General features: G+C 42.4%; 1 protein-coding gene across 6 annotated transcripts in view; it reads left to right on the top strand.

Moving 5' to 3' along the window:
• The window catches only part of Atp9b (ATPase phospholipid transporting 9B (putative)), a 242,264-nt gene that overhangs the window by 191,412 nt on the left and 25,062 nt on the right, over positions 1 to 25,790 (top strand). For 5 of the 6 annotated variants that reach the window (XM_052742665.1, XM_052742667.1, XM_052742666.1 and 2 more), the window contains 5 exons: positions 5,089 to 5,337; positions 19,442 to 19,603; positions 20,294 to 20,386; positions 22,391 to 22,474; positions 23,092 to 23,262. In XM_052742665.1, the coding sequence (XP_052598625.1) occupies positions 5,089 to 5,337; positions 19,442 to 19,603; positions 20,294 to 20,386; positions 22,391 to 22,474; positions 23,092 to 23,262 (759 nt within the window). The remainder of the gene's footprint in view (positions 1 to 5,088; positions 5,338 to 19,441; positions 19,604 to 20,293; positions 20,387 to 22,390; positions 22,475 to 23,091; positions 23,263 to 25,790) is intronic. The other variant, XM_052742669.1, reaches the window with a different exon arrangement.

Genomic DNA, 25,790 nt, shown 5'->3' with positions numbered 1-25,790 from the left:
TGTTTAAGTTGTTTTTTGATGTTTCCCTTTGACCGGGCTCCACAACTCTGCATTATGTTGGTTGTGGTTTTCTGTAATGGTCTCCCTCCATTGAAAAGAGAAGTTTCCTTCATGAGAGGTAAGGACTACACTTATATGTGGGTCCAAAGACAAGTATTTAGAATGCAGTTAGGAATTATGCTGGTTTAGTAAAGTGATGTGCTGGCTAGTCTTATGTCAACTTGACACACAAACTAGCATTATCTCATAGGAGGGAACGTAAGGTATTTTCTTTATTAGTGATTGATGGGGGAGGGCCCAGCCCATTGTGGGTGGGACCATCCCTGGGCTGGTGGTCCTAGGTTCTATGAGAATGCATACTGAGTAAGCCAGGAAGCAGCACCCCTCCATGGCACTGCATCAACTCCTGCCTCCAGAAACCTGCCCTGTTTGAGTTCCTGTCCTGATTTCCTTTGATGATGAACAGTGCTATGGAAGTATAAGCTGAATACACCCTTTCCTCTCCAACTTGCTTATTGGTCATTGTGTTTTGTGGAAGCAACAGAAACTGTAACTAAGTCAGGTGATTATAAGTTCTCCAAGATCCATGAATTCACTAGCCTGGGGTAGTTAGCTAAGTTTTCAGTACCAGGCATGACTTCCCTCTTGAAGAGGGTCTTAAGTTCAAATATAGAGTTGTTGGTTACATCAAGGTATGCATACCCCTAACTGTACCCTTAGAGTTATCTTGCTATGCTGGTCATTATTGTGGTTCATTGGCATCAACACTGGATAAGACTGTTGGTTATTTCCCTCCATTGATGTCTTCTCATACCATGGAAGCTAGCCCTCCAAGAGGGGGCTTCCGAATCAGTTCCAGCCCAGGAGCTTGTGGGCCCTGTGTCTGAAATGCATAGTATCTTCAGAAATAGGGACTTACCTTCTACACCAGTGGTGACCAAGTGCAATAGTGATAATTGGTGAAATTTGGAAGTCTTTTGGACAACCCTGACCAACAACTCAAAAGAGGACTTCTCATGCTGGGTGTTTGGTGTTTTGTTAGATGCCCTTTGATTCTTGGAGGGAGCACTGTCAGCCAAGATAAAAATTTCATTTAAACAATATGTATACCCTAACTTGTATGTAGTTTAGGTATTTTCAAGTAGATATTTAATAGTGTGATCCCTTATGACTGGCTTGGATATTAGAGTGAAACTGGCTTGTAGGAGGAGTTGGGGAGTGTGTCTTCTGCTTTTTTCTTTCTTTCTTTCTTTCTTCCTTCCTTCCTTCCTCCCTCCCTCCCTCCCTCCCTCCCTCCCTCCCTCCCTCCCTCCCTCCCTCCTCTCTCTCTCTCTCTCTCTCTCTCTCTCTCTCTCTCTCTCTCTTTCAGAAGTTTAAAAAGTGCTGGCTGTAGATCTGTGAGAGTCTGATAGGACTTATTTTAGTTGGAAGGGTATTTATAACTCTTTCAATCTCATTAGTTATGATTCTGTTTAGGTTGTTGGTTTCTTTTGATTTAATTTTGGTGGTTTGGCTGAATCTAGAAAGTTTAGATTTTAGATTTTTCAACTTAATGGAGTACAGGTTTTTAAAATATTCCCTTATAATTTTCTGAATTTCACTGGTGTCCACTGTAGTGTTTCTCTCTTCATTTCTGCTTCTGTTAATGTAGGTCCTCTGTTTCTCTCTTTGGTTAGTTAGGCCAGAGGTCTGTCAGTCTTGCTGATCAGCTCAGGGAACCAGCTCTTAGATTTGTTGAGTCTTTGTATTGTTTTCTTTGTTCCTCTTTCATTGATTTCTGCAGAGTTTTGTTGCTTCTTGCCTTCCACTCTGTTTGGATTTGGTTTCTTCCTGTTTGTCCAGAGTTTTGAGTTGCATCATCAAGTCCTTTATTTGCACTCTTTCTGATTTGTTTAATGCAGGCACTTAGAGCTGGACATCTCCCTCACACGGCTGCCTTCAGTGTGTCCTAAGGGGCTTGGGTTTTCATCTTAATTTAGGTCCAGTACATTTTTTGAAATTTTTTCTTGATCTTTTTCTTTGCTACATTAATCATTCAGTAATAAGTTTTTTTTTTATTTCTGTGAGTTTGTGTATTTACTAGAGATGTGTTTTCTGCAAGTTTTTGCACTGTGGTCAAAGAGGATATGTGGCAGTATTTCTACCTTTTTGAATTTGTAAAGATTTGTTTTATGTCCCAAGACAGGGTCTATTTTAGAGAAGCCTCTGTATGCTGCTGATAGAGTGTATATTCTTTGGTGTTTGGGTGGAATGTTCTATAGGTATCTGTTAAATCCATTTGAATATATTATGTCATTTAATTCTGATTTATATATGCATATATATATACTATGTATGCAAAGTATTTTGTATTCCAGAATATTTTATTTTAATATTTTGTGAAAGATTTTATTTTATTGTTTTAAATTTTTAAAAATACATTTTAATTAAAATATAATTATGTTACTTGTCACTTTCCAAGGTTCCCCTACATACACTCTTAACCTTTCTTATTATTTTTACATATATATGGGGCTGCGAGTATGTGTTTGTGTGTGTATGTGCATAAATATATGCACAAATGTGTAAATAAATTATGCTGGGTTCATTTTTGTTGTTTCTGTGTATATAGTTTTAAGGCTAACCTTTGTATTGGATAAACACACTTACTAGTTGCAAGTAGTTCTTTGTCTAGGTGTGGGAGCCTGGTGAGAGTTTTTTCCTTTCTTCGTTGGCATGTCTGTTGATATTATCATTGTTTAGGTCTTGTTTATGTAGCATTTCTAAGAGAGACAGTCTCACAGCGGACCTCCGGTTTTCCGCCTCATGCATTCTTTCAGCTCCCTTTATGTGATGTTCCTTGAGCCTTAGATGTAGGAGCTGTGCTGACGATGTGTCCACTGGGGTTGGGTTCCCCACAGTCCATCAGTCACTCCATCATGTCCAGCTGTGGTTTTCTGTAGCGTCTCTCCTTGCTCTAGAGAGAAGCTCCTCTGACGAGGGTAGCTCCACTGGTTTGTGAGTGTAAGGCTAAGGTTGGAATGTAGTTTAGGAGTTACCCTGGTCTAGCAAACTGGTGGCTGCAGATTCTCTTCTAGAGAAGCCGGGACCTCACTAGCCCCAGGTAGCTGGCTGGGTTTCTAGTGGTCAGCATGGTTTCCTCGCTGTGGAGTGAGCCTTGAGTCCAATTGCACAGTGGTTAGTTATCCCCAGCATGGGAAGGCCATATCTGTTGGGCCTTTACTGTCATTCTTGTGATCCATAGGTGTCACAGCGGGGTAGGACTGTTAATTGTTCTCCTCCTTGGCAGCTCACAAAGTACTTTCTGGTACTGTGGAAGCTACACTGTAGGAAGGAAGTTTTCAGATGAAATCCAGCTCAGAAAATACAAGTCTTGTCCTAAGTATGCAGTGTCCTCAGCAATAGGGATCTACCTTCAACTTCTGAGAGGCATCCAGGGGCAACAGCAATAGCTGTATTCTTAAGGAGCCATTTGGGCTACCCTGTATCCGTGTGTGTGTGTGTGTGTGTGTGTGTGTGTGTGTGTGTGTGTGTGTGTGTGTGTCTGCATGTGCACACGTGCACATGTGTGTGTGTGTTCGGCAAAAACTCATACTGCTGAGCTTTATACAACCTAAAGGAAAGAAGAGCTCAAGCTTCCTTTTTCCTAGGAATCTTTGTTCTGAGTGAGATGGTATCAAGTAACCACTGCTTGTTAAAATGTTCATTTATCTGGGTTTTGTGGTACGCACCTGTAATCCCAGCACTCAAGAGACTGAAGCAAGAGGGTTGAAAGTTCCAGTCCAGCCTAGGATACATAGGGAGACCCTAAAACAAAATAAAGTTAACTTACGTTACCCATTAATGTGAGTATTATGGATTATATATGATTATTATTATAATTATTTTACCAGAAACACATTAAAAGCAGAAGAATGAAGAGTCATTATATAACAGATACTTAATGTTTACTTATTGTATGTAGGAGCATTTGAAGATCTTTCACTAAAGGCCATGGCTTTGCCAGTAAGACTCTGGAACTTGTTAGTTCCTGTTGACGTTCTGTTGTCTCTAGCCCACTCCAGCATAACATAGATCTTCTTCAACTTGACTATCTTTGCCCACTGGAAGCACTGGGTGCCTGAGAGCTTACTCTTCAGTGGAATCTGTGTGAAATTAAATTGCACAAGCATCAGTGAGCATTGCATAATTCAGAAGAGGGACTGAACTCCTCTTGCTGGAGTTGCTCAGTGTAGGGTGGTGCAGATGGGGGCAGCCGCGGGCAGCACAACTGAGCACTGAGCAGATACCTGGGCAGAATGAACGGATACATACCCCTTGTGTAGCTTATGCCTGGTGGGAAGAGGCTCATATCAGTGCCTCTCAGTTGCTCTGATCCCTAGTCCCTTCTGAGTACTGTCCTGAGTCTGAAGTTGACAGGAGAGTGTGTGTCTGTCCTCTGGGATGGCAAGTGTCCTCTGTCACCCACCCTGGTAGGAGGTGAGTAACAAAAGTCCATCACCGGGTGGTGACAGCTCACTGACTCAGACAGACCTAATGGGAGTGAGGCAGATCCACTTCTCAGTGGGCAGTTGCTTCCCATGAACAACAGGAGATCTGACAGGCTTGGTTTCCTTGACACACCCATTACTGTATCTAATCCTCGTTAGCTACAGACTAGACCACTAAAGTTCAGAGACGGGTGCACAGCCAGTTTACTTAGAACATTCAAGGAAGTTTTAGAGTTCTGGCTGCTTTGGTTTGCTATTGTTTTATGCGCATGTGTGAGCACACCATTCTGCTTTGATCTTTATCTTGCTGTTTTAAGGAGGAAAGTAACAGTTGATTGAACTTAGGAATGGGAAAGTCCCGGGCTTCAAGAATCATCACAAATACTGTGGTGTGTTTGACAACCTTGAAATAGCCAAGCGTTTTGCACTGCTGAGACAAAAAGTGATTTATATTCATAGGTACAGTGTAAGAGAAAGAATCAAATCACTGTTCTTATCTCAAGCAGCTAATTTTACCTAAGACAGTCTAGTAATTTCTGGTCCACATGTGGACCACTTCATTCTCTCTGCCCTCATTACATAGCATCCTGTTTTAAAGGTACACTCCCAAGCAAGTGGGCACAACCCAAGCTCTGCTCCACTGAGAAGAAGCCAGTCTTCAACCCCTAAAGTTAAAAAAAGCGTCAGCAGCAGAATCCACGAAGCAGTGAAAGCCATCGCCCTTTGTCACAACGTCACTCCTGTGTACGAAGCTCGCACTGGAGTCACTGGGGAGACGGAGTTTGCTGAAGCAGACCAAGACTTCAGTGATGAGAACCGCACCTACCAGGCATCCAGCCCTGATGAGGTCAGTCGCTTCCATAGAGCATCTTGTTCGGGGAGGGTGTCCTTCACCAGGCACGCCTGTGTGGCCAGTTTTACCTGGACTCTGCAGGCTTGAAGGTTGCTTCTCTGGAGCAAGGATGCAGGACTGTATCCTAGATTCAGACATTAACCTTAGCTGAAGTACATACAACCCTCTGGGCATAATTCAGGCCTTTCAGGGCTCACCTTTGACCCTAACATGTCAATACCTAAGAGTTAGTCCTTTCCATCCTTGTTAGCTACAAATAGACCTCTGTAGTTCATACTGTTTCAGGCTGGATTGACTTAGGGTATTAGGGGAAGATTCTTAAAGATTCTGGTCTTTTAGCTTTATACCATTACATTCAACAGTGTTTACTCAGAATAACATGAGAAAATTCAGCTGGCTTTATCACAAGTTAGTTCCCCAAATAAACTTATTCCTGTGGCTGTACTTCATTGTCCAGTTGTTCTTCATGTTGCAGTGAGTCACTGGATCTGTATATCACATTTCCAGTCGTTCTGTAGAATTTAGAGACATCTGTTCTTTAAAAAGATTTGGAGTATAAATAATTGAGAAACCTATAGAAATGATTAAAAAAAAAAACCTTAGGTGTGTTAACTTAGTCACTTCTAACTTTACTCCATTGGGATTTTGTAAAATCCATTATTACAATTCCCACTTTTTATGCAGTCATTCTGAGTATGTTTATACAGTTTTATGTAGTCTGTCCTCTTGGAGTACTTTAAACAATTATGTAAAATAATCAAACCAACTCTGGAGTCAGTGTTAACAAATTAGATCTTTCAAATACCCTGCAAAATTGGATCATATAAGTATATAATCAATATGTTTAGGGAAGCTGCTGAATTCTGGTTCTGAAAATAATAGAAAGGTAGACATAGAACCCCCAATGTTATTGATGAGCAGGGAACAGACCATCAAGAGTGGTGGGGGGCGGGTCAAGAAAACAGTAAGAGCAAGGATAGAGAGGGAGGTTAAGAGAGTGTGGTTCTCTGGCTGTACACTTGCTCAGAGTACAAAGCCCTGCCTGCGCTGGCGGGTTATCAAGTGGGGAGCACAGGAAGCAGCAGCAGGGAGAGGTGGCAACCAGGGCTGTTAGAGCGTGCACTGTGCAGTCCGGAGCACTGTACCCACTTTTATGTCAGTCTTGCTGATTAAGAAGCCAGGAGTTGTGAGTTCGAGGCCAGCCTGGTCTACAGAGCAAGATCCAGGAAAGGCACAAAGCTACACAGAGAAACCGTGTCTCAAAAAACCTAAAAAAAAAAAAAGAAGAAGAAGCCAGGAGATAGATGCCTTGTAAGTTTTACATGTGAGGAAGGGAGCCTTGTAAGTCATTGCTAGAACCACTGTGTAGCCTTCAGGATGCAGAAAGTGGTGGAGAGATGCATGCTGAGAGGGAAGAAGGACTCTGTTGTCTGCAGCTGCATGGAGGCCCCACCAGAGTTGGAGGAAGCTTCTTCTTTCCAGCTGCTCTAGAGCAGGAGTCTCTTGGTATGTTGTATATATTTGTCAAAGCAGAATATCGATACTTCTTGGTCACTAGGGAAACCCAGGACTGTGTTTCTTCCTCTTCATAGAAGTTCACTGTGGTGGTATTCTAACAGCCCAGGTGCAGTGATAAACAGTTGTGTCTTATGTGGATACTGGAACCACTTTCCTGGTGAAGGGCAGGTTTCCATGTCAGTGCTGGTCTTGACCCTATCATGCATCAGGTACACTGTCCAGGGCTTTAAGGGGTTTTTTGTTTTTGTTTTTTTTTTTAAACTTTGATGTATACATGTCAGCCCCATGAATATTGAACTGCACATTACCGTTGGGTTGGGTCTCCTGTATGCTGACAGTTTTTCACTCTGAAAATCCAGAGCATTGCACTCTGGTAGAGAATCCCCAAGTCCATAAGTCTTTCCTTTAATTTCCCTTCAAGATTGAAGACTACGGCCGGGCGGTGGTGGCGCACGCCTTTAATCCCAGCACTCGGGAGGCAGAGCCAGGCGGATCTCTGTGAGTTCGAGGCCAGCCTGGGCTACCAAGTGAGTTCCAGGACAGGCGCAAAGCTACACAGAGAAACCCTGTCTCGAAAAACCAAAAAAAAAAAAAAAAAAAAAAAAAAGATTGAAGACTACTTGGCCGGGCTGGGTGTCAGGATGTGTTGAGTTGTCTACCTTTCTTCCAACCACTGTGAAAGGCACTCACTCTTTGTAGAGATTGGAGACACAGGACCCCAGTTATCTTTTTTCAACGTCATAATGATGAGCCATGAAAGGGAACCCCTAGTGCTCATGAAGATTTGTGTCCTTTCACAAGTGTAACTTGTGGCTATTTTTTTAAATAAGTTTATCTTAAAGTTTTGGATATAAACATTATTTATGTTCAGTGAAAATATTAGCTTATTGTAGCCAGAATAAAATAGTTCAGACATCATGACATGTCATTTAACACATTAGAGCTTAAAAGCAGTGCAAAAACAGGACAAAATGAAAGGGTTTAATGTGGAAAGCTGGGGACATTTGGTTATTCACCCACCGTACCAGCACCACCACCTGGACTGTTATAAATCAGCCTCTTGTCTTTACCCAAGTTCACTGCCTTCTTGTTCTCCATGTGGTAGTATTACTGGATGGTCTCTCCGCCTCATCCAGGAACCTGCCTGCTTGCTTTTTCCTTCATCCTGACCAGCTGAGTTCCTGCAGCACTGATGCTCACTCTGGTACATGCCGCACTCTGGGGCTGCTGGGACCTTCTCATTGCTAGAAACCTGCCTGTTCAGCTCAAATGCCTGCAGCTTCATTTCCAAGATTCCCAAATAAGCTCTGTTTTGATCTGTCTGCCCTATCCAGCATGTTCTCCCTGACTCATAAGCATCCAGTAACAGTGGACGTGACTGCATTGTATGGTACTCCTGTGGACTGAAGCAACGCTGCTTTCATTTTTGTCTAGATCTTTTTATATTCCTCTCAGAATTCTCAGTAGTTTTACTGCTGTTGTAATTCACCTGAGGTAGTTTATCTCTAAAGGCTGAACAAAGCTGAGTGTAGGCAGTTGTAGTTCTGTGCCCCTTTAGTACTAACCTGCTCCGCAGGTCATTAGTTGCTATGTCCTAGGACAGTTCTGAACTTGTTACTGGCTCTGCATAGCTCTCCAGTTGAGTCTTTTGTGTGAGCCTCTCTCTCTACTCAGAAAAAGAGTGTTTTAGTTTGAGTATGACATGTTTCCCACGAGCACTCGTATTGAACTCTTGGGCCATAGCTGTTGGTGGTAGTTTGATCTATCTGAAAAGAAAGTAGGCTACTGGGCGTAAGTCCACTCAGGTGTCTTCTCCCTGTCTCTTTCCTGTCTACCATGAGGTAAAGAAGATCGTCTGGGACATGGTGCCGTTGTCATTTTCTGCCCAAACTCATTGAGACCAAGCAGCCCATGGACTGAACCCTCAGAAACCCTGAGCTGAAATAAATCTTGGCTTTTAAGTTATCCGTCATGTTTTGTAGTTATTATTGTCATTACAGCTACTCTAATAGAAAAGTAGTGCTGGAGAAGTAGGGCCATGTCTATAACTACCAGGTCATGTGGTTCCCAAGCCTTCCAGACTAGTTTAAGGAGGAGTATATATAATATACTGAGCGAGTGTATATAATATATATAATCTAGCGAGTATATATAATAATTTTCTTTTTTATTGATAGGAGTTCATAGCTGAGATTATCTTGAGTATCACTAGAGTTTCTGAAGTTGAACTTTTGAAAAATGTTGGAACTATTAAGATTTTGTGAACTCTTTGATATGGACTAAATGGATATAAGAGATGGCTGTGAGCTTTTGGGGTTAGGGGAAGAATGTTATGGTTTGAATTTAAAATGTTGACCTCAGTCTGTGGGGAAGGCTTTGCCCTGGAGGAGATGGGAATGGGGGGGGGGGGCGTTGGGGGGAAGGTGAGGGGGACGGGAGGGGGGAGAACAAGGGAATCCGTGACCGATATGTAGAACTGAATTGTATTGCAAAATAAATTAAAATAAATTAAAAAAAAATGTTCCCCACAGCCTTATGTATTAAATGCCTGGTCTTAGCTGATGGTATATTTTGAGAAGTTCTGGGAACTTTAGGGGGTAAGGTCTTGGTGAAGGAACTAGGTTGTTGTGAGTAGCTTGTCCCTATCTCCTTGCAGTCTCCTTCTCTTCCTGTCCCACCATGAAGTGAAACTACACACTCTCCCACCACCATGATGTCCAGGCCAAGCTCATGAGGTCAAACACCCATGGAGTAAACCTTCTGACACTGTGAGACAAATTAAATCTTCCATTTAAATAGTTTCTGTTACATATTTTGGCCATAGATACACAAGCGTAACTAACACAGTTGGCCATGTCTATATCCAGCCAGTATGGTGGTGACCTTATGGACTCAAGGCTGGATGAGAAACAGTTACTGGGTCTGGTGGAGGGAAGGAAGAAACTGTGTGGTTGTCTAAAAGTGGGCATGTAGGACAGTTGGGCTGAAAACCCTTAAAGTTCAAGCAGACTCTTACTTTCTGTGGATTGGCAAGGCTACATTCAGCATTCAGATATTTGCCTATTGGTACATAAAACTACAACAGGAAACTGAAGATTCTTCCTGGAAGTTATACTACGTCTCTTGATTTAGAAAATGCTGAGGTGTCCAGGCCAGTGGTACACACTTTTAATCCAGCACTCAAGAGACAGTGGCAGGGAGTTTGAGGCTAGCCTGGTCTACATAGTGAGTTCTAGGCCAGGGCTATGAAGTGAGACCCTGTCTTCCCACAAAAAAAAAAAAAAAAAAGAAAGTAAATAGAAAATATTGACATGGTCTGTGACGATCAGGATTAGTTGAACTGTAGGTGATATTCAAGAAGCTCCGGAATAGAATCCCATGTTGGTAAAGGGAGAAGCTAGAGAAACGTGCTCCATCCTTTGTCTCCCTGGCCTGCAGTATACACGTCTTTAGTCAATGTCCCCTTGCCACTGTCCCACTGTGTCTTAGAGGCCATGCTGGCCAGCACTGAACTGGGTATCCTAGGAAACCAATACAGTGTGTCAAAGTAGGGTTTGTGTGTGTGCACATGCCGTGTGTGTGCACGTGCGTGCGTGGGTGTTGATAGGGAGTCTAGTCAGCACAGTTCAACAGTCCTAAGTCATTTGGAGATCTCGGGGTGACACAGTATGTAGTTGAGATCTGTGTGACTTATAAATTGCTGTCTTCTTAGCCTTCAAGAAGGTTTTTGAGACAGAAAGAGGGCACACATAACTGCTTTATGAAAGGAAAAAGGCTACCGTTCTTTTTCCCAGAGAGAGCTAACGCTGTTTTTGCTATTGCAGCATTCCAGGGCTCCTCCACAATTCCATATGATCACATGTTGAGAAGGAATTTCCTGGTCATAAACATTGGAAGCCTAGACCAGAGGTTTCCAAAGCAATTCTCATTTGTAGTTCAAAAATATACTATTTTACATATTCACTTTATTGCCTTCCAAAAGAAATGTAAGTTTTGTTGAAGTACATAGAAAACTTTAAAATATTAGGAATTCACCATCAAAAGACATTTCATTGATTTGAAGACTTTTAAGAGCTTAAAGAAATTATAACAAAGAAGCTGCTAACCTTATCCTTAACTCTTTTGACTTGTATGGAAATTTGACAGTGATTAAAGGCAGAATGTTAAGTAATATGTAAAAAGATACGTAACACATATTTTAAATCTGAACATGAAAACAATGAGCTTCATCGTGATTTTTAAAGTGTAGTATTGATGTGGTGTGCAGATCCCAGAGCCTCAGGAAAGGCATCCAAATAGCCTGTTGTTTGGCATATTGAACTTCGCTGCTGTTAGCTTGACAGATGATAGCGATGTTTCCCAGTCACCACGGTACCATTGTAAAAGCATTTCTTATTGGATAAAGTGCTCAGAATATTGCACCCCGGAGCTTTATTTAGGGAAATGATTCAATTGATGTTTTCTGTTTAACCCCAGTGTTGACCTACCACAACATCCATGTTAATAAGCAGTGTTAGCATTTAAGAGACTAGTTTTATACAGTCCTATCAACACTATATTCTTATAATCCTATTTATTCATGGCTCTCACAGTTATTCTACCTGATAACTTGTAAGACAGAGGGCCCTACATTTTGGGCATCACACTGTCATATGATAATCCCCATCAGTTCATGGAACTGTTTCATCTTATTCTGAGGACGAATGTGGTTTGTTGAGTGACCCATTTTGAGTTTGTAAGCCAGTTGCTGTTCTTTGTAATATAAGCCGCCATGGTTTTCATTTTCCTGAATGAAAGGAGGATCTTTTCTATATCAGCACTTTTACATAGATGAGCTTTTAATCTACACATCATGGAATTCTTGAGGGTTAATTTTGAATTCATAAAGGTCCTAATAGACACAATAAGTACTTGCAGTGATGTGTCATTGGTCTCATGCTTATGTCTATTTAAAGGCCTAAAAGTGATAGTGATGTCAGAGAATAAACAACTGACTTGTATGTATGAGGTAGAATCTATTTATGCCCTGGTCATTGTTTCCTGTGATAAGTGATCAATATTTCATTTTCTCTGAGAAGGAAGTTCTCCTTACCTGTCATTTGTGTCTACAGGCTCAGCATAGCAAACTAAAGCTGAACAAATGTTAAATATGTCATGGAAGTTCCTTTACAGAATGAAAATCTAGCTTTTTCATTGTTTAACTGCATGTCCAGTGCAGTACAGGAAGCCAACACTGAACTCAAGTCACAGGAATCACAAGAGAACATAAGCTTAGGCTCAGTGCAGAAGTCATCAACACAAGTGATCAAGGCATAGCATGACCTCTGCTGATTATAGACCAAAAGATTGATTGGCTGTGATTTTTAATGACTGCTTATTCCTGTAAACTAGCTGTTTATTAGTAGCATCCTTTCCATTATATAGTTACATCTCTCAATCAGTAAGCCCTATGTTTAAATATTATCTCAAGATACAGCTATCTTTGCCTTGCTCAACTATTTATGTGTAAGAATCAGCTAGAATTAATGACAAATCACAAGAAGAATATTTTAAAATAAGGAACAATATGTCCTTAATAGCATTGCATTTGGATTTACAGAAGAGCTAATATATGTGGAGTGTTGGATTTTTTAATTCATTTTATTGTGTGTGCCTATTGAAGCAAGACTAATTGTGGTGTTTTGTCGATATATTTGTGAGGAGCAAATCATTGTCAGTGACACAAAGCCTTCACTCTGTGACCTTCAAGACCAATAGAGAATAAATACTGCGTAGCCTGTCTGTGAATATTGATTAGCACTTTTTCTAGATGATCAAATTGCATTTTAAGTTAATAATTCTATTAAATTATAACAGTGATTGTAATAATCACAATCAAAAATGATGAGATGTCAGTGATTAAATTATGATTTATAAAGTACATGGTAAAATATATACTCTAAGGGTACAGCTGGCAGCTCTGTGTGCATAATTGCTAATAGGATAGAGGAAATTTCTGTTAAGCATTTCAAGAATAGCAGCACAGAAATTTCTGGATAATGGAATTATAGAGAAAGGGATTGATAAAATCTTGCCCTGTGTTTTATTTTCTTCCGTATGGTGTTTGTCTGGGACATACTCGCCTCTACGGGTTACTTTGCTTGGGAAATGTGACTGTGCAGATGAGGTGCCTGTGACAGCTGTTCAGTGGTCGCTAAGTGGCCTGTAGAGAAAATTCCACTGAGACTCTCACTGGTGGTGTTTTGTTTTGTTTTTTTTTTTAACATTCTCATTTTAATTATTCTTGCCTCTGAGTTATTATCAATAGTCACATTATGTATTAGAAATTTCAGAAAGCTCAGTAGTCATAAAAATAGTCATTCGAAATATACGAAGCCTTTTACTTCTAGATTATCATTTTACATCTCAGAGAAAAATATCCCAGAGGTTATTTCTTGTTATAATGCCAAGCAGCAATTAATTCCATTTAATATAGATACACACAAGGAGTATTTGATAACCTACCCCTAAGTTTTTATTTCATTACCTACAAAATTGCCTTATAAAATAGACTCAAATGATAGCATTGGATACATGGTATCATTAGAAAGTGCTGGTTGAGGAATGCATTCTTTGGTTGCCTCTGCATCTATGACAGCATCTAAAAGAAACAGGGAAAGAGGCTGCAGTTGCCACTCAATAGGAAAGCATTTGCCTAGCACAGACATGGTCTTACGTTCCTTCCCAGCTAGGAGAGCAGTCGGTAGGAAGACGTCCACCTTCCACTCCTCCCCTGAACCCAACAGGCTCACAAAGTAAGCAACCTTAGAGTAAAGCTTCTCTGGTTTCTTGAGCAGCCTTCTTTTTTAATTCACATTTGGGTTAGCCATATACATAAAGATATTCTAAATTTCTGTACGTCTCTAAAAAGAGACATCAACACCACAGTGCTAAGGTCGGTCTGTCCTTTACTTTCTGGTCTCTGTGATCACCAGCTCTTCTCAAAGCAACCAGAAGGATTTCTTGCTTTCTTGTAGAGCTGTGAAGAGCATTCCAGGAAGCAGCTGGCCAGGCCTGGCAAAACAGGAGCTTCGGACCTTAGCTCTTACCCCAGTACCTACAGCTACTCATGGTGAAACCTGCATCTCCAATGCACCTTTATTCCCCATTTCAACCACATCCTTCGGACCTTAGCTCTTACCCCAGTACCTACAGCTACTCATGGTGAAACCTGCATCTCCAATGCACCTTTATTCCCCATTTCAACCACATCTCAGTATCACAGGGTATTTGAGGACCATGCTCTCTGGGGTTTTCACCTAGTTCTCCAGGAAAGTATTATGGAAAAACCCACATGGAGGTCTAAATGTTGGTGATGGGCAGTGACTCCTTTACATAGGAGAATTAGAAGTCAAACACCAGATGTCAAATACTATGGAGAAGAGAGCCCCTTAAACCAGTACTGTAAAGTGATTATAGAAAGGGACAAGGCACTTTGGAAACAGTCTGAACAGTCACTTGGTAGTTTGCACAAGTGGGCACACAGTGTGACTTCAAGTCACACTCAGGCAAATATGAGCAAACGACACACTGCAGCCAGGCTTTTCCAGATGTCCTTTGTTTTTTTACCTAAAGTCTTCTTCTTGTTTAATCTGGGCATCATTTTCTCTTAGACTCTTGTTGGTTGGGGCAGTTTCTCACTTCCCTTGTTTTAGTGATGCTTTTGGAGGTGATTGGGTGGGTGATTTGCGTGTCTCTCAGTTTGGGTCTGTTGGTATTATTCTCCAGAGTAGATGGAGTTAGGAGCTTGGAAGGGAGAGCATGTTGCATCACATCACATCACATCACATCACATCACATCACAGTCCACACAAGCAGCACTTCTGACGCTGACTCTGATCACTTGGCCCAGGTGTGTTTCTCAGATATCTCCACTGAAGGTTACCCTTTTGTTTCTTCATTTAACACTGTATTCTTGGTCAGCCAGGTGTGGTGGCATTCAGGAGGCAGAGGCAGGGGGATCTCTGTGAGTTTGAGGCCAGCTTAGTGAGCTCCAGGACAGTCAGGGTTATGTAGAGAGACACTGTCTCTAAAAATCACAACAAAAACTATTCTTGGTCAGGAAGCTCCCATGCACAACCTATATCAAAAGGGGTATTATATTCCCCTCCTTGAGGGTGAAGTCCTGTATAAATTACACTTTTGCATGAGAGAGTTCTCTCGGTGATGTGTTTAGTCATCCATTTACTTCTCACAATGGAGTCATGCATACTTGTTTTATACTTGGGGTTTTAATCCCCTCTAGTACGCCTTTTTGTGTTTAAGCATTGCCTTGTTTTCTGTGCATACAGAGATGCTACAGGCACATCTTATATATACTTCTGCATATATTTTTGCTCCATTCTTAGAAGCAGTCATTTCTCCAAGGATCCAAGTTGAAACCTGAAAAGGACAACAGCTCCTGAAACTTACATACGTAGCAATGCTACGTCATTATGATAATGTTATCTGTTAATGCTATGTTATTATGAGAATGCTATCTGTAATGCTGTGTTATTATGATAATGTTATCTGTAATGCTGTGTTATTATGAGAATGCTATCTGTTTCTTCGGAGCATGCTGACATGCTCTCTTAAAGCATCCTTTTCTGAAGGATGTGTATTTTGTTTTGTTTCATTTTATTTTGTTGGTGTGGGGCATATATTCTTTTCCTGCGACTCATCCCCAGTCCCCAAAGTACATATCTTTAATTGTTTGAAGCTGTAGGAAGAAGAGAGACTCTAGCTGCCAATGCCACTGAAAGTTTCTTTGCTTTTATTTCTATATGTAATGCCATCAGATACAAGTCCTAGAAAGAATACCTCAGATCTATTTCGAATGCACAGAGAGAATTCACCGAAGATCTCCTTCACAGTACAGTTCTTCAGTAACTGTCCGTGGCTTCAAAGCTCAGGCTGGAGCTGGAGAACTGCTGAGGGTGAGGTAGCTGCCCCGGGAGTTGGCACCTGAATTTACCCATTAGGAGTGACAGAGAACACCACAGTCTGAATTCACAGCAGTTCTCCTGCACGGCTGTTTCCCCCATCACTTGTTTACCTTTGTGTTATCAAGAGAATCTTGCCCATGACCAAGCAGGTTACACTGGACAAGAATTGAAAGTATCTGTCTTGTGGAAAACTTAAGTCTGATTTGCTTGGCTGGATGTAGGTATGTGATCCTCAGGGTGATTAAACCTTTTGCATAGAATGCTGGGCTAGGTGTAAGTAGCTAAACTGATTTTTGTTATAAGCTGCTAACTCAAAAGGAGCTGTGAAGCCAAGCATAAACTAAATAATAAACAGATGTGAGTCACCAAATATAGAAAGCCTGGTCCTGACTGCAGTGGGGCACTATGAGATGATAGGGTATTCACGGAAAGATGCAATTTACGGGTCACAGTGTAATAGTAACCTTTCACTGTAAATTGAAAATTAACCTTGGCATATTAGATCATTTGCAACTTATGGAGTCATTGTCTTGGATAGGAAGAGGCACTGTGGTCAGGTGCCAGGCTCTCCTCTTAACATCTCCATGTCTTCTTCAGTACTATAGTTTGAGCAAGCTGCTGATGCTCAGTTATAGTACTAGATCATTGGGAGCTGTTCTTCATTCCCTTCTCATAACCTGGAGACTTGGAGTAAGAGTTTTGATCCCAGCTTTCCTGTGACACACCATTGAACATTTTGTGCACCATCTTAACCAGCCAAGAACAGCCGATACTAAAAGGGTGGGTACATGTTGCTGTTGCTTTGTGGCAAACAGCCAAGACTGGGCATAGAAAGCCATTTGGTTTTCATAGACACATCTTTCTGCAACCATGCAGGTCTTCACGCAGTGTTCTAACCCTTGTGTCCCTGCCCACAATAAAGATGACAAGGCTGCAAAGATACAGTGACTTGGTGGCCTTGTCAGAGGCAGCTTTAGAAGATAAATCCTTTGCTGATTCGTCACAAACAGGAAATCACAAAGCAAAAGAGTTTCTCAGTGGCGATTTCTCATAGTACTTGACAAGCACAGGTGTTCCGTTACAGTATGTGTGATTTATCTTAAGGGCGAGGCACAGAGAGCTTACTAAGACTAGCAAAGTGAACTGATCAGAGTGTACTGATCAGTTCCATGCTGAGAAGGGGACAGGAGGACTCAAGTCAATGAAGGAAATCTCAGCATGTATCCAGAACAGAAGAGTTGAGTGCAGTACTTGAGATGGGGGCTGCCCAGTTCAGAGTGCAGGAGGACAAGGTCAAGAGCTCGGGTTTGCTCTGTTGATGTTCTGTCATCTCTTCTTTTACAGCCTAGCCTGCTGAGTACATTTACAGTCTGATCATAGTTCCACTCCGTTTGTCCTAGGCTAACCCCACCAGTTTTAAACCATCAAAACACTGTGAAGAGATAGTTACTTTCCCTAGTGCACTGAATATAATTTGTGACTGGTTACTTGCAACCAGTGACCTGAGTGTGTGTGTCTGTTATCCTAAACAACCTCACACTTGTGCAGCTCACCGCTTTAGCAGATGTCATGTAAGAGCATGGAGAGCCCTGGAGAGACTGCGTGAAGAGTGCGGTGTGGCTGCAGCCTGCCTGTCCGTGTCTGTCATACCCCAACTGGGCACTGCACCCCACATTCTCTTCTGTCTTAAGGAACACCCAAGTCATTCTGCCATAGTGCCCCTGGCACTTATACATGTTCCTGCTGTGTGCCTTGGGAGGTCTTAGCATTAAAGGTAAAGAAACAGCTCTCCATCCCAGCCTCTGAAAAAAACATGTTTTTCAAAGTGTTCTGCCATTTGGTTTGTGGGAAATGACCTAGAAGTCCTGATTTTAAAGTGATTCCTGGTCTTCCCAAAGAAAAAAACAAAATGGCCTCTGTGCTAAAGGACTGAGGATCAAACCCCCATGTCTGGTAACCACATGTGCATCCTGCTGGGGACCCTCCGACTGTGAAGGCTTCATCTTCACCAGATGCTGAGGGGTAGCCTCAAGCATTGCCATTGTACAAAGAAATAGATGTTGAGGCTGCCACCATTGCAGAAATTCTGGATCTCTGACCAGAAGTCTTATCATGTTCTCTCTATGGGGATGAGCATAGACAGGACGCTACGACTGAATTCATGACACCTGGCACAAGACAAGAGTTAAGTGTGCTTGTTATTTCTTGAGTTCCCAAAGCCCAAGATAAAATCTAGATGTTCAAGCGGTATTCAAACTGAAAACACAGAGTCTCACTCTTCCCCAAGAGAGGCTCATGCTGGGCAAGAACTGTGTGTGCTTCCTGGCCTCTGGCAAAGCTGCATCTGGGGAACAGAGCAAGGGAAGGCCCCACCTGGAACCCACTGAGGGAAGCTGTGGCCTTGCTGAGCTGGGCTGGCATTCCTTTAGGCTCTGAGAGGGTTGGGTGCTATTTTATGTAACTGTGATGAGATTGTTCTAAAGAGAACCCCTTTCCAGAAAAAGTCATAAAGACCTCATGTATTAACCTAAAACTGATTATGCCACTAATGATTTTTAAATTTTATAATAAATAACTGTAAATAAAAATAGCTCCTATATTTGAGAACCTACATAAGCCAGGAATTTATTTACATCATTTCAGCCTTAGGACAGTTTGCAAGTGTCCTTCTCACATTACAGAGGAAAGCACACCTTGACAAAATAAAGAATTGGACACAGAGCTGCTGGGTGTCACAGCCATACTCAACTCAGAACCCAGGCTGGGCTTCTGCTTTGTTATTGTCTCTGTCCTAGCTATCATTAATTGTCAACTTGACACAGACTACAGTCACCCAAAATTGAGTCTCAAGTGAGTAATTTTCTTTTATCATATTAATGTAAGTGATGGTTGTAGGAAGGCCCAGCCCATGGTGTGAGTGCTGCCATCCTTAAACAGGTGGTCCTGGGCTGCATTAGAATGCTGTCACACATGAGGCTGGAAGTGAGCCAGAAAATGAGCCAGCAAGCATGTTTCTCCATGGTTCCTGCCCTGACATCCCTCAGCCATGTGATCTGGAAGTCTGAACCGAGTAAACGCCTTCCTCATGAGGTTCCTTTGAGCCAAAATGTTTTATCACAGCAACAGGATGAAACCAGGGCAGTCTTCTTTACATCTGTAGCTGTTATGTAGGTACCCTGATGTTTACTATGAGTTCATTAATCAGGTATCAACTTAATCCTTTCTACTAGGAAAAAAAAGATAAAGAGGATGGAAAAGCCTGCAGAACCACAGGCAGTGGATTGGGACAAATCGTGAGACTCAAGTCCTAGATGGGTTCTTAGGGATGCTTTCCTAGAGTCTGAAGCCATCTGCTCTGGGAATCCAATCAGAACACATTGCAAAATAGTCTTTATGGTGCATATTGGTCTTCTTTTAAACAAACAAACAAAAAATAACTTGTTCACCTGTTAAAGAACTGTTCAAAAGTGTGTGGCAGAGAGATGAAAGTTACCCACTTCGTCTCTCTGCATCAGCTGTGTCTCAGTGGGCTCTGTGCACACCAGTGTGCTGTGTTTCTTCACATAATTTTCCTCAGGTGGTGGTTCCTCACACACACACTCTGATCTCCTCAGGTGGCACTGGTGCGATGGACAGAGAGTGTCGGGCTCACTCTGGTCAGCAGGGACCTTGCTTCCATGCAGCTGAAGACCCCCAGTGGCCAGGTCTTGACTTACTGCATCCTGCAGATGTTTCCCTTCACCTCTGAGAGCAAGCGGATGGGCATCATTGTCAGAGTACGTCATGGTTTCCCAGCTGTGCTCACACACCAGTTTCTCCAGGCACTGTTTCCAGGCTTTAAATCTATACAGAACACCCCCACACACACAGAAAATTTCAAGGTCAGATATTTACTCAGTACTTTGTGCTTTATTATTGTTTTGTTTTAAAAAAGAAGAAGAAAAGAAAAGAAAAAACTCAGTAATATATGAACTGAGAAGCTTGTGTGGCTCCAGTTGATAAAGCCATTCTTCCTACAACCACTGAAGCAGAACAAGTAGAGGGCAGTAGTAATATTTTAATGAAAATTGCTTTGTTTTGTCCTCAACAGAAATCATATAACATGCCAAAGAATTTAATGATTTATGACCACAAAGTTACTAATACAAACCTTTTTTTCTGGTTACCTTAACCAGTACCAAAATTATATTTTGTAATTTCATTTGCTAAATAGTGAAATTGTCACACTTGGGGAAGTGGAGAGCATCGATACTTAGACTACAGACCAGATCTGTGCCAAGAACTGAAGTGCAGCACCTTAGGTGTTTGCCTCTCACTGCGCTGGTGTGAGGATGGTTTCTACAAAGAAAGCCCATGATACGTTCTCTAAGACCTGCTTCCTCCAGAGCATCTCTTTAAGCCAGTGGTGATTTACAGGGAGCAGTGCAGCCCAACTGTCTTCTGTGTCTGTTCTTACCCTTCTCCAGGACGAATCCACAGCAGAAATCACATTCTACATGAAAGGTGCTGACGTCGCAATGTCCACCATTGTCCAGTACAATGACTGGCTGGAAGAGGAGGTAAGCAACCTATTCTCAGCATTGTACAAAATGTCTTCATGAAATTTAGTAAGCCAGCGACAGAAAAGTAGTCCCTTTTCCACACTTGTACCATTGGAATGAATCATGTCGTCACCATTTAAGCCAGGCATGGACAGGTGGCCAGGGATGGTAATATTTTTCTACTAAATTTTCTAAATATTTATAGTTCCTTCCAGGTCCATATAAATAAAGGCTAAAACCCTGGTTAGTTACAAAAACTCTGCTTCCTATAGAAATAATTGCTATTTTGTTTAGTATATGAAGTGTGAAGTTATATAAAAGTAGGTCTAAAATAGCTTTGGATACATAACCAATTAGGTGTGTATGAATATGTATTTTTTAACAATATTGCAAGGAGACTTTAATTTTTATTTTAATCGAATGCTAATTTGTTCTCTTCAAAAAAAGAACAGAAAATAAGGTACAAACATAAGCAACCCTATATTGTTATTCCTAAAGTATAGTTAGCCTCATGAGGTTATAATATTTATTGTTAAAGTTGTATATTGGTCAGTAATTAGATTTCAAAGTAAAACTAGGGTTGCTAGGATGTAGCCAGGTCTCTCTCTCTCTCTCTTGTGTACACATTACTGCAGGTGCCTTGGTCTCTTGTTCCACTGTCAGAGAGCAGAGATGATCTGTCAGCACAACAGCCACACCCGATATTCACGATGGTCCTGGCAATATGAATCAATATCTCCTTCAGGGCACTTTGATTTAATCAGAGACATGAATAAATTAAACTCCCTGAAGACCTAGTAAAATGCCATAAAAATTACTTTTGGTCATAATGACGTGCAATTAATTGTAAAATACTTGTTTAATTTATTTAGCTTTATGAGGTCAAATCAATAAATGTCTTGCAACAGACAGATAATGTCAGATTGTTGTTCAGAAAGATAACTTCATTAAAAATCCTATGCACATTTGTTGTTGAAATTGTATTTTCTTGCCATAGATAAATCTTTTGCCTCTTCACCACCAGTATATTAGGTACGTTCAGTTGTAGCCTGAGAAAGCCTTTCACTTTATCAGCAAAGTTCCTGGGTGTGTTCAGAAACATGCATATTGATTTGGGTTCCTTAGAGCCTGACTCCTACCTGCAGTATAGCAAGGACCCCTTTGTTTGGAATCACACTGTTTACAAGTATAGGTGACATGTCCAGCAGTGGGATTGATGCCACTGGAGCAATTTAGATTTTGAAATGAATCACTGGCTACCTTCAAACAGGTGTGCCTAGACCACAGCCAGCATTGGACCCCAAATCCTCTTTCTTTACCTTAGCCCCAGCTAAAACTTTTCTACTTTTAGTAGGGGAAAACAGTATTCTATCATAATTATTATGCACTATAAATGGGATTAGCACCTTTTCACACACCTATTGAATGTATTTCCATTTCCCATTTATTATATAAATAGGATGATGACTCATCCAAGGCCCTGTCTTTCCTTGTCCAGTTAGGACCTGAGCCCCAAGCTTGGTGCATAGGATGTTGACCCGTGTGATAAGCCCTGTGTATGCTTGTGGGGCTCTATCTCTGCCAGACATTGGCATGCGACTTACACCAGAGGATAATGTCCTTCCAGAATAGCCCTGTTGAAGCAATTTCTATGATGAAACTGAAACAGACAGCTTGATGCTTTGCCCAAGAACACAGGCAGCTGGGGCCACCCGTCTTAGATCTGTGTCACGTCTCTTCCTCACCCCCCACCATGGGGCAGTTATGCTGGATACCTCTTGTGGGGTGAGGTACAGTGACAGAGAGAACTTGAAGACACTTTCTGCTTATTTCCTCTACTTTCCCTGGGCTTTGCCTGTACTTTGCACTCAGCTGTGCTGTGGTCTGTGGCCCCTGAAGTTCCTGTGCTTCCATGTAGTGGACATAGTGGACATGCCCAGGAGGGTCCTGAGGGGTCCCCAAGGACCAGTGCTGTCTGTCAGGGCCTCCGGGAGCCACAGATGAGAGCCACTTTTCTTGCAGTGTGGAAACATGGCACGTGAGGGACTTCGGACCCTTGTGGTGGCCAAGAGGACTCTGACAGAGGAGCAGTACCAGGACTTTGAAGTGAGTTACTCAGTCCTTGCCACTCAAGCCTCTTCCTTCTTCTGAGAACTTTGTTTTCTCGCTGAAGTGCAGCCTTCGGTGCAGTTACAAGGTCTGTGTTTCTGAAGTGTGGGGGCACAGGCTGCCTTAGTGATTGGGGGCCCTGCAGCGTTCACAAAGGCCAGCAGCTCCATGTCCTCAGCAGAGGCGGGGTGTGCCTCGCAGGTACTTCAGACCTTGGAGCTGTCTGGATTCTGGAATATTTGCACAGATGACAGGTTACATTATCCAAAACCCCCTAAATCCAAAATGCTCCAGAAGCTGAAGCTTTCTTTAGCATGATGTCATTGCTCATGATGTATCTGACTTTTGATAATTCAGTTTCCATATTAGGGAAAGTTCAACTAGAGTTAATAGATTTTCACGTAGCAAATAATTACAAATAATTAGAGCACTTACACAGAGCATTTATACAGCATATTACCTCTGACCCCAAGAGCCGATTCGCTCCACACTGAGAGAGCATTTACACACATGTTCTCCTGTCCCCTGTGCCCTCAGAGCTGATACAGTGCAACTGTGTAAGTCATACACAGGAAGCATGCATGTACTTGTATGCCTGTTCCTTCTGTCTTCAGAGCCGATACAGTCAAGCCAAATTGAGCATCCATGACCGGACCCTGAAAGTAGCTGCAGTTGTGGAAAGCCTAGAGAGGGAGATGGAGCTATTGTGCCTCACTGGGGTGGAGGACCAACTGCAAGCTGATGTGAGGCCCACACTTGAGATGCTGCGGAATGCAGGAATCAAGGTACAGTCTGCAACCTCTGACTGCCAAAACTGCTTTCTGAGTCAAACTAATGTTTTCTTTGAAATACTGTGCTCCATGGGAGGAGGAGGGTACAAAAGATAGCTTCTTCCTCATTATCTTAGTCATCTAGCTCCAGAAGTCTCCACAATGCCCTACTCCAGACTTCTCTCCGACTCTGTCTCTTTCCTCACTCAAGACAGCATAGCCCTTCCTTAGCAGGGCTCTGACCCTGCCCCTCCCCATGACATATGGACTTACTGGGGATAGTCTTAGGACCCACCAGCTTCTGACCAGTATGTACAGCCTGGGGTTCACACTCGCCTTGCTGCACATCAGAATTGAACAGAAACTCCCCATACCCAGATCACCCAATAAGCATCTGTGGTCCTGGGTGCATTCGGGTATCCAGACCACATTGTAAGTGGCACTAGTTAGGGAGGAGGTCAGTGTAGGAGAAGCCCAGCTTTGTGTAGACTTCGAGTTGTTGCTGAATCCTTACATGTTGACTCATCACATGCTGCTCTAGGGCTGGGGTGGACAAGAAACCAGTTGTTAGGTAAGGTCATTCAGAAGCTGTTCTCTGTTCAGCTGGTTATGCTTCTGAAGCAGTGTGTCTATTGCTGCAGAGTTAGGAGAGGCCTGCAGCAGTCAGCTGCTCCTGCAGTTCTGCCCAGCCACAAGTGCAGTGCTGGCATCCTTCCTGCAGGGACTGCAGATTCAGGTACAGAAGTGCTGTCCTCCCTGTACTGCTTGACACTACAGGAGTTCTTCCCTGGCCCCTTGTGGCCACTACATTACTCTCAGGAAGCTGCCTTCTCTCCCAGGACCTCCCTTTGCCCACACAGTGTCCAGCTTCCCAGCTGCTCCGTTGTGTAAATTGGCAGTAGGAACACAGTGTTTGCAGGAATCCAGCTGACATCCCTGTCACGAGTTGTGAGGGTCAGTCCCTTTCCCAGTAGACCTGCCTTCCAGGGTGGCATTTCTCTGGAGACCTTCTCCCCCACCTGCTGTGCTGAAGTCCCCTTCCTCACTCATCTCCTCATGTCTAAATCCAGCCTTCACAGTAGTGTTAGTGTGGGGGAGCTGCTTTCGTAAGGTTAGGGTTAGGGGTTAGAAATGGCTGAGTGTTTTAAGGAACCTATGATCTAGTTTATGACTGTGCATGCTGGATTATCAATACTAAGGTAGTAAAGCTCCTTGGTACAGAACTTCAGGTATTTGTAGTAATTCTGTGCTGTGGTGTGTACGACCCATGTCTGTAAGCCTTGCCCTCTCAGCTCCTCTCCATGTACCACCTAACTGGCCTGCTCTGAAGAAGGGAGTGTGGTGTCCTCATCCGCATCTCACTATGCTTCCTGAGTGACAGGTTGCTCAGCAGTGGCCGTGCACACTGTGGTCACTCGGTTTGTCATGGGGATAGTTCCTAATGAAAGGGTGCTGATGAAAGAGAACAGCCAGGACTGGTTACACCCCTGGAGTCATCCTTATGCCATGCAGCTTTTTCTCTCCCCTGCTCCCACAAATGTATCTTTCCACATGATAAAAATTCTTTGAGACTCTGACGATGACAGCATTAGTAATGCAAGGACTGTTTGCTGTGCTGCAGAAATACCTGTTTCTTTACTCCTTTACAGTCGGGGCTTCTAAAGCTTTTCCACTCATGAGCCCTCTGCCTGAGAGACTTTGTTACATGACCCTAAGTATATACAGAGTAATCTTACAAACCAAACGTTTACTGATTATAAACCATAAAGAAACTTATTTTAAAACAGTTCTTTATATGATTTTACCATTCACTAAAGACAAAAGCCAATTTACATACTAATGAGATCAATGTCTTTTATTTTAGTATAAAAATTAGGTCTTAGCTGAATATTTGATACAGCAGTTTGTGTGGAGCATCATCTTCAACAGTTTTCAGAGTTGACCACTATTTTACTTTAAGGTGTGAATGCCATCTTGCATAAATACATAGTGAGGGGGAGGAGCAGAGGTTTGTTTAGGACCACTTCAGAAATTAGGAATTCTGTCCCAATTCCAAGCCAAAATGGGTTGAACTTTTTTTTTTTTTAATGAAACCCACATCAGCAACTCAAACAGAGATTTTTAAGGTTAAACATTGTAACACAATACAATCCAGACATTTACATACTGAGGAGTGACAGTATTGTTTTCACAATTAAACCATTATGTTTTGGGAACACAAAGAAAGTTTGTAAGTAGACCGCTGCAGTTCATAACATTCTGTAGTCTAGAGACTGAGCCCCAGTACTTCACCTGCTCCTAGGTGTTGCGTAGCGGAGGGTGTGCATATGTTGTGCTCAGAACCCAGGCTGCAGTGCAGTCTTGTGGGGCATCCGGGCAAGTGCTGCCCAGAGCACTGTGGGTTCCTCAGACATTTGCTTTAAATTATGTTTTGGTCATTGCATATTCAGAAACCTTTTTATTGCCATTTTTTAACAGCAATCCTCCCAAGTAGTTAGTTACGTGACCACATACGAAATCCTGACCCTCAGTTTAAGCAGCAG

Source organism: Peromyscus californicus, unplaced genomic scaffold (genome assembly GCF_007827085.1).
Source record: "Peromyscus californicus insignis strain IS unplaced genomic scaffold, ASM782708v3 Scaffold_17__1_contigs__length_78620276, whole genome shotgun sequence".
NCBI classification, from domain to species: Eukaryota; Metazoa; Chordata; class Mammalia; order Rodentia; family Cricetidae; genus Peromyscus; species Peromyscus californicus.
This window is presented reverse-complemented; position numbering and strand designations above follow the sequence as displayed.